The 18,062-nt window shown below is 35.2% G+C and overlaps 2 protein-coding genes across 3 annotated transcripts in view; both read right to left on the reverse strand.

Annotated features, from left to right (window-relative positions):
- Positions 1 to 783: 783 nt before the first annotated feature.
- On the reverse strand, positions 784 to 4,043 carry LOC115696706 (probable LRR receptor-like serine/threonine-protein kinase At3g47570). The gene is made up of 2 exons (XM_030623595.2): positions 2,021 to 4,043; positions 784 to 1,743 (listed from the first exon to the last, which is right to left on the reverse strand). The coding sequence occupies exons 1-2, from the start codon at positions 3,573 to 3,575 to the stop codon at positions 1,397 to 1,399; spliced, it is 1,902 nt and encodes a 633-aa protein (XP_030479455.2). The 5' UTR covers positions 3,576 to 4,043; the 3' UTR covers positions 784 to 1,396.
- Positions 4,044 to 8,556: 4,513 nt separating this feature from the next.
- The window catches only part of LOC115696830 (probable LRR receptor-like serine/threonine-protein kinase At3g47570), a 28,679-nt gene continuing 19,173 nt past the window's right edge, over positions 8,557 to 18,062 (reverse strand). The window contains exons 2-3 of one of the 2 annotated variants that reach the window (XM_061118952.1): positions 9,894 to 10,378; positions 8,557 to 9,708 (exon numbers count right to left, since the gene is read on the reverse strand). In XM_061118952.1, coding sequence (XP_060974935.1) covers positions 9,897 to 10,378 — 482 coding nt within the window. In that variant the 3' untranslated portion in view covers positions 8,557 to 9,708; positions 9,894 to 9,896. Of the gene's footprint in view, positions 9,712 to 9,893; positions 10,379 to 18,062 lie in introns of both variants that reach the window. The other variant, XM_061118951.1, reaches the window with a different exon arrangement.

Consider the following 18,062-nt stretch of genomic DNA (forward strand, 5'->3'; position numbering starts at 1 on the left):
CATTGTTTGTTTCTTGGGAAAGTTGACGAACTAGTTGGGATAATAGATACAAATTTCCTGAGTTGGGTATAAATGTTAGGAGTGTAGTGAAATGAGTTGGATTGAATCTATACTATTCTTTTTTGAGTATCCAGAAGAATCATCTTTAGAAAATACAAGTCAATAGAGCATTACAATTTGTGAGCTTCTTTAAAGGCTAATCAGACTTTATCAAAGAACCAATATTAGCAAAAGCATTGGAAGATGTTTTGAAATGGTGATTGGAAGAAGGGAAACCAATCTTGATTATGGAACCATTTGGGGGGAAAGATGGAAGAGATTTTAGAATCTGAAAGTCTTTTTCCATATGGAGGAGGGAATTGGTATGACTCAATAATCAGTCTTTGTCAAAGGGTATTGGAAAGATGGTAAGTCAAAAGAAGAAAAAAAACACCACATGTGTCAACCAATCCAAGAGCTACTTATGTAAATTGCAGAGACCTTGTTTTGGTAAGAATGACTATAATGGAACAACCTACTCCAAATCTGTAACATGGGGTCTCAAGTATATTTTAAGGACAATTTTAAAACGTTGGCTATTGTGAATGGAGAATTGACCTTTTCACTTTCTTTCATTTGAACATAGTATCCATTTTCCATTGAGTGACGAAGGGAGGAGAGAAGTTGAGAGACTTTGATCGAAGTGTTTGCTTGTTCTTGTTATGTATCTAAATTTATCATTGAGCCCATGTCTTTTGTTTTTATTTTTTCGATGTATTTGTAGCTTCTTAAATATCATTTCAATGAGTTAAATAAATGAATTGGTATTGACTGCATAAAGTATCTATCAATTTAGACCATAAAACACATGTAGAACATTTTGATTACATTTACAAACTATTCAATATGCATAACAAATGAAAACAAAACAGAATGGACAAACATCAAGTAACATACATGTGCTAAATACTAAAATTTAGATACAAGTTAGATGATAAATGCTCAAGCTTATTCTCAAAATGATATATATTATATAGAACGAAAGATCTTCACCATTAATTTGGGCTCCTTCAATAAAGTTCCCATCTCTTGATGTGCAAATGACATGTTAGTTTGTGAGACAGTGATAGTGGCTTAGAAAGTATTTAAAAAAATTTGAACAAAATTAATACAATAAGTCAATGTGAAATAAGTCTTCTAATATATTAATACTCTTTCAAAATTCACAAGAACTAGCAATAAAAGCTAATGCAAATGAAATATGTTCTAGTATATTACCAATTAGTTAGTTGGTCTGGTTCTTCTTCTATGTTCTTGCCTCCCACGTCTCACATAAGCATTTTTTTATATGTTGTAACTCCTTGATCACATCTCTTATTTTCATTCTTTCATTTGGTGAATCTTTTGAACATGCAAGTCAAATCTCCAAAATTAAAATCAAGCACTTACACAAATTAGTGCTTCTCTGATGTGGGTGCTCAAAATTAATGTTAATTTCTCCTTCTGTGTAAATTTCACCAGTTCCTCTATTGTTATTGTAGTTTTCTCTTCTCATTGTGGTTTCTACAGCTTCTCCACTTAGAAGAGCAGAGTCCACAACTTGATCAACTCTTTCTGGCAATGCCATCTGAACAAAGTTATGGAGATTCAGATCATCCTTGAACGATTCATCAGTTGGACTCCTTCCTGTGAACATCTCCATCAATAAGATCCCAAAACTGTACATGTCCCCTTGCTTTGATGGCTCACCTCCCATGGCATACTCTGCAAATGTATTTCCAACATTGGCAAATGTCAAAAAGAATAATAAATCAATGAGGTGATTCATATGGCATACACTAAAAATAGATAACACGTCAAATTTTGTGTATATTTTAGCTAGTTTAACTCTCTAATACTAATATCAACTCACTCATCCATATTTTTCCCAAAAATAAAACTTTATATTTCAAGCTAGTTTGACTCTTTGATACTATTCTCAATTCACTTATCTATCTTTTCGCAAAAATAAAACTGTGTAAAGTTAAAGTTCTGTTGTTACCTGGAGGGACATAACCAATGGTGCCTTTCATTCCAATTGTGCTGGTTTGAGTTTCAGACACTTGATTGGTGTTAAGGATCAGCCTAGCTAATCCAAAATCACTAACATGAGCCACCATCTCGTTGTCAAGGAGAACATTGCTTGGTTTCAAATCACAATGAATGATTGGATGGTCACAATGATCATGAAGATACCATATTGCAGAGGCTACATCACTAGCTATAGATAATCTCTGGATAAACTTCAAACCCCTTGATTGGTTTTCTCCATGTAACCATTTATCTAGGCTCCCATTTCCCATATACTCAAACACTAATGCTTTGAAATCATCACCATTGAAATCAATGCTTGAGCAGCATGTTAAGATCTTAACAAGATTTCGGTGTCGAATATTTCTCAACGTGTTGCATTCAGCCATAAAACTCTTGGAAGCTCCTTTCTGGTTCAGATTAAGGACCTTTACAGCAACTTCATTTCCTTCTTGATCAACTGTGCCTTTGAACACAGAGCCAAAGCTGCCTGTTCCAATCAACATGCTTTGAGAGAATCCATTGGTGGCCTTGTGTAAACTCTTGTATGAAACCTTTGAAAGAAAGCTGATTGATGAGAGTTCAGACTTTGATGATGATGATCTCATTATTGATTTCCTTCTCCAAAACAAAAATGATAAACATGCAAATAGAAGAATAAATGCAATCACACAAACAATTATGATTATCAACTTGTGATCTTTCTTCTTTCCTTGTTTGGATTCAATGGCTTTTTCACATCTTGGAAGTTGTAATCTTGGTACACCACCACAAAGCCTGGCATTTCCATCAATTGATATTGCAGTAGTGTTTTCAAAGATGCCTTTGTCTGGTACCTCTCCCCTAAGCTCATTGAAAGAAAGATTCAAATAATTCAAGAATTTAAGATTCTGTAAATCCTTAGGAATATTTCCTGTAAGGTTGTTTCGAGAAAGATCCAAGTACTCTAGACCTCTAAGAGAAGCCAAAGAAGAAGGAAGAATTCCTTGAAAGAAGTTCCCTTGTAGGGAAAGTGATAGGAGACTGGTACAATCTCCAATTGTGTCTGGAATCTCACTGGTCAAATTGTTTTCAGAGAGGTCAAGTTGGGTGATAGTATTAAGCTTTCCCACTTCTACTGGTATACTACCATTGAGTGAGTTTTGTGATAAGTCTAGCTCAAGAAGTGAATGAAAACCAAAAACTTCTTTGGGAATAGTTCCACTTAGAATATTTTGGGAAAGCCAAAGCCTCTGTAGATTTTGGCAGTTTCCAATATTTAGAGTTATGCTTCCACTAAAATTGTTTTCTGATAAATCAAGCTCCGAGACTTGTGTGAGGTTTCCCAAGGATGAGGGTATGGTTCCTGATAATGTGTTTCCATTCAATGTAAGCCTTTGCAAGAACCTTAAAGTCCCCAAAGAAGTCGGAATGTCACCTTCCAAAAGATTATACTCCATGTCTAAGCCGATTAAGTTGACCAGGTTTTCTAATGTTGGAGCAATAGTTCCAGATATTTGATTCCCTCCAAGATAAAGATAAGTCATTTGAGTTGACAAATTAGCTAAAGATTTTGGTAAAGGGCCACCAAAGTTATTATCATCCAAAATCAATTCTTCCAATTGACTACAATTATTTAAAGATGCAATAAAATCCAAGCTATTATGCAAGTAGTTTCCTAGATGATTTCCCTCTAAATTGAGTTTCCTAAGATGTGGTAGATTGATCCCCAAACTAGCTGGAACTTTTCCCAACAAATGATTTGTACTAAGTCCAAGTTTTTCAAGCTTAGAAGCATTTGAAAATGATTCTGGTATTTTCCCGGAAAACTTATTACCACCAATAAGAAATTCTTTGAGATTGGGAAGTTGAAGGCCTATGTAGGGGGCAAAGTGCCTTCAAATTGGTTATGTGTTATTGAGAAATCGATCAAAGATGATATGTTGTAAAGTGAGGGAGGAATCATACCAGACAGTTTATTAGGCCCTATTGAAAATATTTTTAACTTTTTTAACTTGCCAAACTCTTCTGGAACAGTACCTATCAGAGTATTGCCCCCTACAGAAAAAACTTCAAGTGAAGAAATATTTGCCAGGGATGGTGGAATTTGTCCTACGAGTTTGTTTGTAGAGAGACTAAGAGATGAAAGCTTGGTCAAAGAACCAAGTTCTGAGGGAATGAGCCCTGTAAATCTGTTTCGTTTTAGAGATATCAGTCTTAGTTTCGAGCAATAACTAAGGTTCAATGCAGATAAGTCACCTTCTAACATGTTTCTAGCAAGACTTAAATTTTGCAATCTATATAAATGGCAAACTTGGTGTGGGATTTCACCAAAGAAGCTATTGTTTCTAAGGTTGATAGACCTCAAAAATGTGAGGTTTTTAATGTAAGGTGATATGGTACCTCTCAAGTTGTGGTCTCGTAATGCCAACTTTGTTATTCTGTGATGCCTGTGACTGCATGTGACTCCATTCCAGTTGCAGAAGTGAGTGGAATCATTCCAAGATCTCAACACTCCAAAAGGGTCACTAAAGACTGATTCTTTGAACTTGAGTAGAGCAAATCTATCAGTTTCGTTTCCTAATGCATTGCCCATCACCACATCAAATGACACCATCAAATACAAGAATGAAAAAGGCGCAAACCAAAAAACACAAGTGGTGGGGCTCTTAAGTTTCATGGTTAATGAATTTTATGAGTTAAGATATGCTGCCTGAAGCAAGAGTTATATAAGAAAATGGAGGTTGGTTATTTAACCTTATATCACTATATAAGATTTACATATTTCTTTTCTATAAAGTCTTAACACCAATTGATACGTTGGAGCATATTTGATTGAATTCAGAGTTGTGGATACAGGAAATAATGTAATACTTTTAGTGGGTGTAATGTAAAAATTAGAAAAATTATACATTTATCGACATTTCTAATTAAAAAGGCCTACCATGGAAATGAAAAATCAAATTGACTATAGAAAAATTAGATGGAGTATACTTGAGTTGTACCACATTATTATCTATCACATATTCTATCCCCTCATTCACGTTTAATATTGTTGGAGTTAATCATAACCAGGCTCTTTTTTCTTTTTCTTTTTTCTTTGAGAGAATCATAACCAGGCTTTGAGAAACAATTTGTTGGAACTATGTGAAATATTACAAAAATTAAATAGTGTGTGAGTAACACATGGAATAGAAAAACTTCATTTGAAGTGTATAAATAGTGCAAGTTTGAGATATGAGTATGACCCCAAGGGGTACCTAGTTTTGCGCGCATCGGTGAGGACTCACACACTGGATCACCACGCGCCTAAAGAAAGGGAATTGTGAAGGTGACTCTCAGCTTAAGGATAGCTTTGAAATTTGCAATATTGGAGGAAATTTTTTATCATTTGGTATAAGAGCCCTTATGGATGCAAGAGGAGGACTTTATTCCAGTTAAGCTTTGAAGGAGGAAATCATCCAGCTATATGACGTTAACGACATCGCTCTTGGGAGGCACCCCAGATAAGTCTTCTTCTTTAATCTTTAGTGTCACATTGGGACAATGTGTCAATTAAGTTTGGGGAGTGAACTTAAATTTTTTTAGATTTTTATGTATTCATTTTAGTTTTTTTTTGTTGTTCTTGTGTTGTGTTGTTATGAATCAATTTGCTAAATGTGAGTCAATGTGAAAGTAGGTAGATAGCATGGTTGACATTTTTTTATTTATTTCATTTATTTTTCAAAAAATCAATGTGCTTGGTAAGGTTACATTCTTGACTAATTTTAATTTTGTGCTTTAAATAAAAAGGACATGAAATCATAATAGGTAAATTTCTAGCAATTAAATTTATTTATGTATGCTAAATTTGATATGTGAAAAATTATTTGGAAAATTCTAGAACTTGCTTGCTTCCTATTTGAAGCAAAATAATAAATAATGCATGATTAGGAAAGTGATTTAGACATTCGTTAGATCGATTGTGCCTTTCAAGCCATCCTTGAAATTTTTACCTTAGTTACCCTTTTTGAGCTTTAATCTTATTCTTTGTTTCTACATATTTTGGAGCATAAACAAGATAAATCCATTATTATTCAAAATTTGATCCTAATTATACCATAAGTGGATTTTTTAGTTTGGGAGAACTTTAATAGAAAGTTTGATATATGTACGGGAATAAGACTGAAATTGAGAGAATGAAAACAATTAATTTGACAGCAACTTGTATAAAAAATCTAATAACAAGTGTCAACTTCGAAAAAAGAAAGAAAAAAATAGAGAAAAAAAAATAAAAATAAAGTTGTTGCAATGTTTTCGAAAAAAAAAAATCTCTCATTAAATTAGAAAAAAAAAAAGAGTATCGAGATTGTTTGTGAAAAAAAATTATGGGATGATTTGATTAGAGAAGCTGATACTATAGACAATCCTAAATGACCATTTTATCTACTTGTACCTAAGCTTATCATTACATGTTTAGAAAAACCTTTTGACTCTTAATTATGTATCTATTTATATTAGTGGAGTATAGTGAGTATTGCAAGCTTATGGAATATATTGAGTTAGTGGATTGATGGTTTTATATGGCATGCATAAATTGTTTTAACTATTAGTTAAGTGCTAATGAACTGAAAGAAAAGATTGAGGATCTCTACCATATGGAATATAAGTTAAAGTCAAATTATGTATTTATTTAAGGGTGTTTTCACTTTATAGTTTGGTAGAAAAACCCTAGGTTCTATTCGGGCATTAGAGAAGTGTTCTAGAGTAAACACTTATCAGTTTTACATTGTGACATAGGGCCACTGTTCATCGTGTGAATATCCATTCAAGTTGACTGACACACTTGAATTAGGAAACAAGGTAAGATTAGTATAAAACATGTATATAAATATGTGTATGTATGTAAATTGCATGTTGTGTATGTAATTCGTATACTACCAACACTAGTACGGTAGCAATACGGAGTATATTGGTACAGTATATGATGTTCAAAGGGTACGATCTGATGTTACTAACACTAGTACGAGACGATTAGGTAGTGTATGTGGTACAACACTTAGTAGTACTTAGCTTAGCCATACTGACACTAGTACAGGACGAGTACTTAGTAAATGTAGTACAAAGGTCGTACTTTTATTAAAAATATTCTTGATCATTTGTAAAGCCTTGTAGATAGGTGTATGGGTGTCTGAATACGTGTCGGTAATATCATATATATTATATGTTTTTCTTACTGAGTTTGTTGACTCGCATATATTGGTTACATGTGTAGGTAAAGGAAAAACTAAAATTGAGCACCAATGAGCCTAGAGCTTAGGGATGGTTGTACATATCAGGATGGTTAGACCTGGAGAGTTCGATCTCTGGATGACTTTGGCCTTCATTTTGTAGTCGTTGAGCAACAATTTTGTAATCAAGTATTGTAAACTTTATAAATGGGATCCCGGGTTTTATGTACGGTTATACATTTATAAAAGTTTAAATTAACACAATTTTTGAGAAATCATTTGATTAGCAAAGGTGAGCACGGTAAGCAGAAAAGCATTGTAGCGTGCCTAAGCAAGTAGGGCGTTACACAATGCGATCTATTAGTCCTTAAAATGCAATTTAATTACTAATTAGATTGGATTATTTTTTAATTGGATATCCAATTACATACCTAATTTTTAATATTAACTTAAAAATATGAAGAAAAATGCGTAAAAATTAAATATCACCATTTATTTAAGTTTAATACTCCATAAAAATATCATTGTTACAAGTATAATGCAACTGAAATATTAAAATAAGTAAAACAACAACAATACTAAAAAATAAAATAGAACAAAACATCGTGACAACAAATATACAAAATAAACAAATGTTGCAAATTCAACCAAAAAATACTAAAAATATAATTCAAATATATACTTTTTATTATACATAAATAAATATAAATAATTTTTTAATATATAAATGTAATTGAATTGGATGAGTTTTTAATTAGATTGTGAGAATGACATCAACTAACCTATTCAATCCAATTAGAATCTAACTTTTAACATCCAATCCATTCTGATTGTAATTGGATATCCAATTTTTTGTAATTGAATTGGATTGGATTGGCTCAGTTCAATTAGATTGGAATGGATATTACTCACCCTCAGTCAATAAAGCATTATAATCTAGTAGCTTCTTTAAAGGAAAATTAAACTTTGTCAAAAATATTAGAAAATGCATTGGAAGATGTTTTGAAATGGTGTTTGGAAGAAGGAAAATCAATCTTGATTATGGAACCATTTGGGGGAAAAGATGGAAGAGATTTTAGAATTTGAAAATCCTTTTCCATATAGAGGAGGGAATTGGTATGACTCAATATTCAATCCTTTGTCACATGGAAAGATGATAAGTCAACGAAAAAAGAAAAAAAAAATACACCTCATGTGTCAACCAATCCAAGAGCTACTAATTATGTAAATTGCAGAGACTGTTTTGGTAATGAATAACTATAATGGAACAATTTACTCAAAATCTATAACATGGAGTCTCAAGTATATTTTAAGGACAATTTTAGAACGTTGGCTATTGTGAAGGGAGAATTGACCTTTTCACTTTCTTTTCATTTGAACAAAGTGTTATGAACTAACAATCTTAGTTTGCATATAATTAAAACCAACACATCATAGAAACCAGAATTAAACACAACAGAGACGAAAAATAGTAATGTTGAAGAAAAATAAGAACAGAAAACAATAAGACACAAGCAATTTTAGAGGAGTTCGAACTTTCCTCTACAATGAGTAGAGAGCTTATTCCCCTTGAATTCCTTCTAAGGAATCCTTTACACTATGAATAATGGCATATTACAAGACTTCGTTCAAGATAACTTAAACTACTACAATTGTGATCTTGTCCCTTGAGCAATATTCACAATGAAGCTTAGAACACTTAGAAAACACCCTTGAAGACCTTTGCTTCCCTCTAGTTTCTCAATTTTGTTCTTCTCTCTTCATCTCTATCCTTGTTGCTTCAAGATACAAAAATAAACCTAACCATACATTAGTCTCTCTATGTATCTCTCAACCTAATATTTCTACTGCCATTACAAATGAGACTATGCATCCTTTTATAGACTAAGGATCCAAGTTTCAAAACTGTTACATAGACTTTAACTAACTCAAACTAAGAGAAAGAAAGTAACAAACTTTGAGTGACAAATCTGAGCTGCCTTTATTCATGTCATGTCATCATAATCTTTAAGTGGTTGGTTTATTTATGACTGATATAACCACACAAAAAATCTCTTTGCTATTGAATGAAGAAGGGATGAGAGAAGTTGAGAGACTTAATCAAAGTGTTTGCTTATGATTGTTATGTATCCCATGTCTTTTGTTTTTATTTTTTCAATGTATTTGTCGCTTCTTAAATATCATTTTAATTTGTTAAATGAATTGGTATTGACTGCATAAAGTATTTACCAACTTAGAGCATAAAACACATGTAAAACATTTTGATTACATTTACAAAATATTCAATATGCATAACAAATGAAAACAAAACAGAATGGACAAAAATCAAGTAACATATATGTGCTAAATACTAAAATTTAGATACAAGTTAGATGATAAATGCTTAAGCTTATTCTCAAAATGATATATATTATATAGAACGAAAGATCTTCACCATTAATTTGGGCTCCTTCAATAAAGTTCCCATCTCCTGCTGTGCAAATGACATGTTAGTGTGTGGGACATAGTGGCTTGGAAAGTAGTTAAAAATTTTTAAACAAAATTAATACTGTAAGTCAATGTAAAATAAGTCTTCTAATATATTAATACTCTTTCAAAATTGGCAAGAACTAGCAATAAAAGCTAATGCAAGTGAAATATGTTCTAGTATATTACCAATTAGTTAGGTGGTCTGGTTCTTCTTCTATGTTCTTGCCTCCCAAGTCTCACATAAGAATTTTTAATATGTTGTAACTCCTTGATCACATCGCCTATGTTCATTCTTTCATTTGGCGAATCTTTTGAACATGCAAGTCCAATCTCCAAAATTAAAATCAAGCACTTACACAAATTAGTGCTTATCTGATCTGGGTTATCAAAACTAATGTTAATTTCTCCTTCTGTGTAAATTTCACCAGTTCCTCTATTGTTATTGTAGTTTTCTCTTCTCATTGTGGTTTCTACAGCTTCTCCACTTAGAAGAGCAGAGTCCACTACTTGATCAACTCTTTCTGGCAATGCCATCTGAACAAAGTTATGGAGATTCAGATCATCCTTGAATGATTCATCAGTTGGACTCCTTCCTGTGAACATCTCCATCAATAAGATCTCAAAACTATACATATCCCCTTGCTTTGATGGCTCACTACCCATCGCATACTCTGCATTACATATAAATTGTTAAATATTAAATTCTATATTTAAGTATATGTTTTGTACAAAAAAGATAACATCTAGAAATTAATGATTTTGTACATCCAACACTAATGCTTTGAAATCATCACCATTGAAATCAATGCTTGGGCAGCATGTTAAGATCTTAACAAGATTTCGGTGTCGAATATTTCTCAACGCGTTGCATTCAGCCATAAAACTCTTGGAAGCTCCTTTTTGGTTCAGATTAAGGACCTTTACAGCAACTTCATTTCCTTCTTGATCAAGTGTGCCTTTGAACACAGAGCCAAAGCTGCCTGTTCCAATCAACATGCTTTGAGAGAATCCATTGGTGGCCTTGTGTAAACTCTTGTATGAAACCGTTGAAAGAAAGCTGATTGATGAGAGTTCAGACTTTGATGATGATGATCTCATTATTGATTTCCTTCTCCAAAACGAAAATGATAAACATGCAAATAGAAGAATAAATGCAATCACACAAACAATTATGATTATCAACTTGTGATCTTTCTTCTTTCCTTGTTTGGATTCAATGGCTTTTTCACATCTTGGAAGTTGTAACTTTGGTACACCACCACAAAGCCTGGCATTTCCATCAATTGATATTGCAATAGTGTTTTCAAAGACGCCTTTGTCTGGTACCTCTCCCCTAAGCTCATTGAAAGAAAGATTCAAATAATTCAAGAATTTAAGATTCTGTAAATCCTTAGGAATATTTCCTGTCAAGTTGTTTCGAGAAAGATCCAAGTACTCTAGACCTCTAAGAGAAGCCAAAGAAGAAGGAAGAATTCCTTGAAAGAAGTTCCCTTGTAGGGAAAGTGATAGGAGACTGGTACAATCTCCAATTGTGTTTGGAATCTCACTGGTCAAATTATTTTCAGAGAGGTCAAGTTGGGTGATAGTATTAAGCTTTCCCACTTCTACAGGTATGCTACCGTTGAGTGACTTTTGCGATAAGTCTAGCTCAAGAAGTGAATGAAAACCAAAAACTTCTTTGGGAATAGTTCCACTTAGACTATTTTGGGAAAGCCAAAGCCTTTGTAGATTTTGGCAGTCTCCAATATTTAGAGTTATGCTTCCACTAAAATTGTTTTCTGATAAATCAAGCTCCGAGACTTGTGTGAGGTTTCCCAAGAATGAGGGTATGGTTCCTGATAATGTGTTTCCATTCAATGTAAGCCTTTGCAAGAACCTTAAAGTCCCCAAATAAGTCGGAATGTCACCTTCCAAAAGATTATACTCCATGTCTAAGCCGATTAAGTTGACCAGGTTTTCTAATGTTGGAGCAATAGTTCCAGATATTTGGTTCCCTCCAAGATAAAGATAAGTCATTTGAGTTGAAAAATTAGCTAAAGATTTTGGTAAAGGGCCACCAAAGTTATTATCATCCAAAATCAATTCTTCCAATTGACTAAAAGTATTTAAAGATGCAATAAAATCCAAGCTATTAGGCAAGTAGTTTCCTAGATGGTTTTCCTCTAAATTGAGTTTCCTAAGATGTGGTAGATTGATCCCCAAACTAGCTGGAACTTTTCCCAACAAATGATTTGTACTAACTCCAAGTTTTTCAAGCTTAGAAGCATTTTAAAATGATTCTGGTATTGTTCCGGAAAACTTATTACCACCAATGTTAGTATCGTTGAGTGAGTTAGTTAGTTGTTTTAACTAACTTTGTAACGGTTTTCTTAGTTTGTTAATTCTTGTTTTCTTTCTGTTGCTTTCTTACACCTGTATATAAATACAGTCAGTAATAACAAGAGAACTCAAGTTCTGGGTTTATTCATTTTGATACACTATGTTCTCTCTCTCTCTCTCTCTCGTTTTTGTTACTCTGTTCTTTAAAGTTTCATACTCTGAAACTCTACATGGTATCAGTCGCCCTCGACTAGCGTCATCAACGGAGTCTACCTCCTCCAATCCTGCTCCGGCCACCAGAACTTCTGCTTCTACAATGTCAAACCAGTTGCATTCCAACTGGAATCCCTTTTCTCATTCTTTAACCTCTGTGTTGACTGTCAAACTTAATCGTACTAATTTTCTCTCTTGGAAATCTCAGGTGATCCCTACCGTAATCGGACACGAACTGGATGAGATCTTGTTGGCTGGCAATCCTCCTCTACAACATCTTCTTACCGGAGAGCGAAACCCTGAATATAATCAGTGGAAAAGAAAGGATCAACTTCTTCTGTCTTTGCTCCGTCGTCTCAGGGATCACCGCCCGTAGTGACTCACTCACATTCGAAGAAGTACAGGCTTTATTACTCTCTCATGAGAGTCGCCTGGATCATCACAGCTCCCTTACAGATCAGTCCATGAAACTTCAAGCCAATATAGCATTCACTGGTTCAAGAACTAATGCCTATCGCCCACCACAGTTCCCCAAAACGGGTGCCAAACCAAACTTCAGAAGCCATAATCCCCCAAATCGACCTCTATGTCACCTGTGTCTTCGTTATGGCCATACAGCACCAGTATGTCACTACCGGTTCGATAAGAACTTCCTAAACCTGGTTCATCTTCCACTTCTCAGAATCAACCTCCTCGAGCATTCATCACTGAACATGAATTTGAGTACGATCCTCAAGCCTTTGCTGCTTCATTTGTTCCTGACTTTGGGGATGACTCAGGCTGGTTTGTAGACACGGGGGCTACAAATCATGTCACGAATGACATTGGAAATCTCGACTCAGCAATAGCCTATCCAGGACCCGAAGGACTTGCTGTTGGAGACGGTAAGAAACTCCTAATTTCTAATATTGGTCTTGCCTCTCTATCTGCATCTAATGCTAAGTCTCTAAAATTACAATCTGTACTTCATGTCCTTGCAATTACTAAGAACTTGGTCAGTGTATCACAATTAACTAATGACAATTTTGTGTTTCTTGAATTTCATAAATCATGTTGCTTTGTCAAGGACAAGCAAACAGGGAAGGTGTTGCTCAAGGGGACTCTTAAAGATGGTCTTTATGTGCTAGAAGAATGCTCCAAGAATTCGGCTAAAGAAGGATATCAATGTGGTGTGTCTAGTGGTAATTGTCCAGCAACAATGAGTTGTACAAGTTCTTTATAGTTTCCCAATGTAAACACAAACATTATGTGTAACTCAACTCTTACCAATAAAGACAATGATTTTGAATCTACTTCCTATCATCCCACTGCTTTACAGACTAATACCACTCATGACATAACTATTTGGCATCAAAAACTTGGCCACCCATCTCACCATATACTCAAAAAGATTCTTACCAATATTCACCACAAAGGCAACACTCAACATCTTTCTTTTTGCCATGCATGCCAACTTGGCAAAAGCCACAAACAACCATTCTCTAGCACAGATTCCAAAGCCATTCAACCCCTTGAGCTCATACATACTGATATATGGGGACCATCCCACATCAAATCCAAAGATGGATACCTCTACTATATTCATTTCATAGATGATTATAGTAGATATACCTGGATCTATCCAATTACACAAAAGTCACAGGCCTTAGAAACATTTGTCAAGTTCAAAGCAATGGTTGAGAAACAGTTCAACCTTCCCATCAAGAAAGTACAGGCAGACTGGGGAGGAGAGTACAGACCTTTCTCACGATTCTTGAGTGACCAAGGAATCCATTTCCAACACCCCTGTCCAAAAACCAGTGAGCAAAATGGGCGTGCCGAGCGTAAACACAGGCATATTACAGAAATGGGGTTAACTATTCTTGCTCAGTCGGGCTTAGAGTTTAACTACTGGTGGCATGCATTTCACACGGCTGTGTTTCTCATAAACAGGTTGCCAACACCTGTTCTTAACTACAGCACTCCAATGGAGACTCTACTTGGACAGAAACCTGACTATTCCTTCCTTAAGCCATTCAGATGTGCATGTTATCCACATCTTAGGCCCTACAACAGATATAAAATGGAGTTTCGAACTCAACAATGTATTTTTCTTGGCTACTCCTCCTCACACAAAGGATATCTCTGTGAAAACTCAGAGGTAAGACTGTTTATTGCAAGACATGTTGTCTTCAATGAAAAGCTCTTTCCTGCATCCACAAAACAACAATCTGAACAGGTAACTTCACAGCCCATCTTTCCATTTGCTCAGTTTTCAGTTTCCAATAATGTACACTGTACTCGTACTAACTCCCATACTCCTCACCATTCTGCAATCAATGACATTGAGCCTCCTTCCCATACTACTTCCCAAAATGGCCAAACAAACACTGCACCTGCTGTATCTCCCAACCCGATAATAGCACCTGTCCCTGTCAACACCAATACACATCCCTTAAATACTGAGCCATCCCATTTACCACAAAGCACCACTGACCAACCACCAAATATTACCATACCACCTACAGACACAAATACACAACCAATCCTAGAAACCAATGGTCCATCAGTACCACTGCCTGTACCTACCCGTACTCATCCCATGCGCACCAGACTACAAAATGGAATTTCCAAACCAAAATCTTACATAGCCACTAAACACCCTTTACCTGAATCCTTGTTACCCTCTGAACCAAGATCACTACAAGCAGCTCTAGCCAATCCTAAATGGCACAGTGCCATGGATAGTGAGATATGTGCTCTTAAAAAGGCAAAAACATGGAAACTGGTCCCTTATGAGCCCAATATGAATGTCATTAGTTGCAAATGGATACACAGGGTGAAGCTAAATAAAGATGGGTCATTAAATCGATACAAGTCCAGATTAGTTGCTAAGGGTTACTTACAAGAGGCTGGAATAGACTTTGAGGAGACATTCAGTCCGGTTGTTAGGCCAACAACAGTTCGTACTGTGTTATCTATAGTTGTTACACACAATTAGAATGTCTCTCAGTTGGATGTTAGTAATGCGTTTCTCAATGGGCCACTAAATGAGATTGTATACATGTGCCAACCTCCAGGATTTGAAGACTCAAATCACCCTACTCATGTGTGTAAGTTGGAAAAAGGCATATATGGACTGAAGCAAGCCCCACGTGCTTGGAATGACAAGTTGAGACAAACACTTGTCTCTTGGGGTTTTCAAGGTTCTAGAGCAGATAGTTCTCTGTTTATATATGGGACAGGAGCAAATATTGTGATTTTATTGGTATATGTCGATGACATATTAATCACTGGTCCAAACACAACTCTCATCTCCAAACTTATCTCGGATTTGAATAAATCCTTCTCATTGAAAGACCTTGGTCCAGTTCATTACTTCTTAGGAGTTGAGATTTATAGAGATCACAGTGGAATGTACTTGTCCCAAACAAAGTACATTACTGACTTGCTAGTGAAATTGCACATGGAGGGAGCAAAAGCAAGTCCTAATCCCACCAGTACAAGTATTAAACTATCTTTAACAGAGGGGGAACCGTTTGAAGACATCAAACTTTACAGAAGCACCCTAGGTGCCCTGCAATATTTGTCCCTCACTCGCCCGGATGTGGCGTTTATAGTCAACAAGCTCAGCCAGTTTCTTCATGCCCCCACTTCAACTCATTGGGAGGCTTGTAAGAAATTACTAAGGTATTTGAAGGGCACTGTCAAAGATGGCTTATGGCTAAGACCATCATCTGCTATGACTCTTCAAGTGTACTTTGATGCAGACTGGGCTAGTTGCTTAGATGATCGTCGATCAACTGGTGGTTACTTGGTGTTCTTAGGGGACAATCTGGTGAGTTGGTCGGCTAAGAAACAACAGGTTGTAGCAAGATCAAGTACTGAAAGTGAGTTTAGAGCATTGGCTAATGCTGCAGCTGAGCTCAAGTGGATTCGATCTCTGTTACAAGAACTTCAGGTGTCTATAGTTCAGATTCCAGTTATATGGGTGGACAATCAGAGTGCCACTGCCTTGGCAGCAAACCCTGTTTTTCACGCACGCTCTAAACACATAGAGATCGATCTTCATTTTGTCAGGGACCAAATTTTAGACAAACACATTTCAGTTCGTTATGTTCCTTCCTTGGATCAAGCAGCTGATGTTCTGACCAAGGCTTTGTCAACAGAAAGATTTCTATACTTAAAATCCAAACTAAAAATGGTGTCAACACCATTTAGTTTGAGGGGGGATGTTAGTATAGTTGAGTGAGTTAGTTAGTTGTTTTAACTAACTTTGTAACGGTTTTCTTAGTCTGTTAATTCTTGTTTTCTTTCTGTTGCTTTCTTACACTTGTATATAAATACAGTCAGTTTTAACAAGAGAACTCAAGTTCTGGGTTTATTCATTTTGATACACTCTGTTCTCTCTCTCTCTCGTTTTTGTTACTCTGTTCTTTAAAGTTTCATACTCTGAAACTCTACAACCAATAAGAAATTCTTTGAGATTGAGAAGTTGAAGGCCTACGTAGGGAGGCAAAGTGCCTTCAAATTGGTTATGTGTTATTGAGAAATCGATCAAAGATGATATGTTGTAAAGTGAGGGAGGAATCATACCAGACAGTTTATTAGGCCCTATTGAAAATATTTTCAACTTTTTTAACTTGCCAAACTCTTCTGGAACAGTACCTATCAGAGTATTGCCCCCTACAGAAAACACTTCAAGTGAAGAAATATTTGCCAGGGATGGTGGAATTTGTCCTACGAGTTTGTTTGTAGAGAGACTAAGAGATGAAAGCTTGGTCAAAGAACCAAGTTCTGAGGGAATGAGCCCAGTAAATCTGTTTCGTTTTAGAGATATCAGTCTTAGTTTCGAGCAATAACTAAGGTTCAATGCAGATAAGTCACCTTCTAACATGTTTCTAGCGAGACTTAAATTTTGCAATCTATATAAATGGCAAACTTGGTGTGGGATTTCACCAAAGAAGCTATTGTTTCTAAGGTTGATAGACCTCAAAAATGTGAGGTTTTTAATGTAAGGTGATATGGTACCTCTCAAGTTGTGGTATCGTAATGCCAACTTTGTTATTCTGTGATGCCTGTGACTGCATGTGACTCCATTCCAGTTGCAGAAGTGAGTGGAATCATTCCAAGATCTCAACACTCCAAAAGGGTCACTAAAGACTGATTCTTTGAACTTGAGTAGAGCAAATCTATCAGTTTCGTTTCCTAATGCATTGCCCATCACCACATCAAATGACACCATCAAATACAAGAATGAAAAAGGCGCAAACCAAAAAACACAAGTGGTGGGGCTCTTAAGTTTCATGGTTAATGAATTTTATGAGTTAAGATATGCTGCCTGAAGCAAGAGTTATATAAGAAAATGGAGGTTGGTTATTTAACCTTATATCACTATATAAGATTTACATATTTCTTTTCTATAAAGTCTTAACACCAATTGATACGTTGGAGCATATTTGATTGAATTCAGAGTTGTGGATACAGGAAATAATGTAATACTTTTAGTGGGTGTAATGTAAAAATTAGAAAAATTATACATTTATCGACATTTCTAATTAAAAAGGCCTACCATGGAAATGAAAAATCAAATTGACTATAGAAAAATTAGATGGAGTATACTTGAGTTGTACCACATTATTATCTATCACATATTCTATCCCCTCATTCACGTTTAATATTGTTGGAGTTAATCATAACCAGGCTCTTTTTTCTTTTTCTTTTTTCTTTGAGAGAATCATAACCAGGCTTTGAGAAACAATTTGTTGGAACTATGTGAAATATTACAAAAATTAAATAGTGTGTGAGTAACACATGGAATAGAAAAACTTCATTTGAAGTGTA

Source organism: Cannabis sativa, chromosome 7 (assembly GCF_029168945.1).
Source record: "Cannabis sativa cultivar Pink pepper isolate KNU-18-1 chromosome 7, ASM2916894v1, whole genome shotgun sequence".
Taxonomy (NCBI): Eukaryota; Viridiplantae; Streptophyta; class Magnoliopsida; order Rosales; family Cannabaceae; genus Cannabis; species Cannabis sativa.

Coding starts and splice junctions, on each gene's coding strand:
- LOC115696706 (XM_030623595.2), bottom strand. CDS start 3,575: ATGACTTATCTTTATCTTGGAGGGAATCAAATATCTGGAACTATTGCT. Junction 1,744..2,020: donor CATTGGTTATGTCCCTCCAG/GTAACAACAGAA, acceptor ATACATTTGCAG/AGTATGCCATGGGAGGTGAG.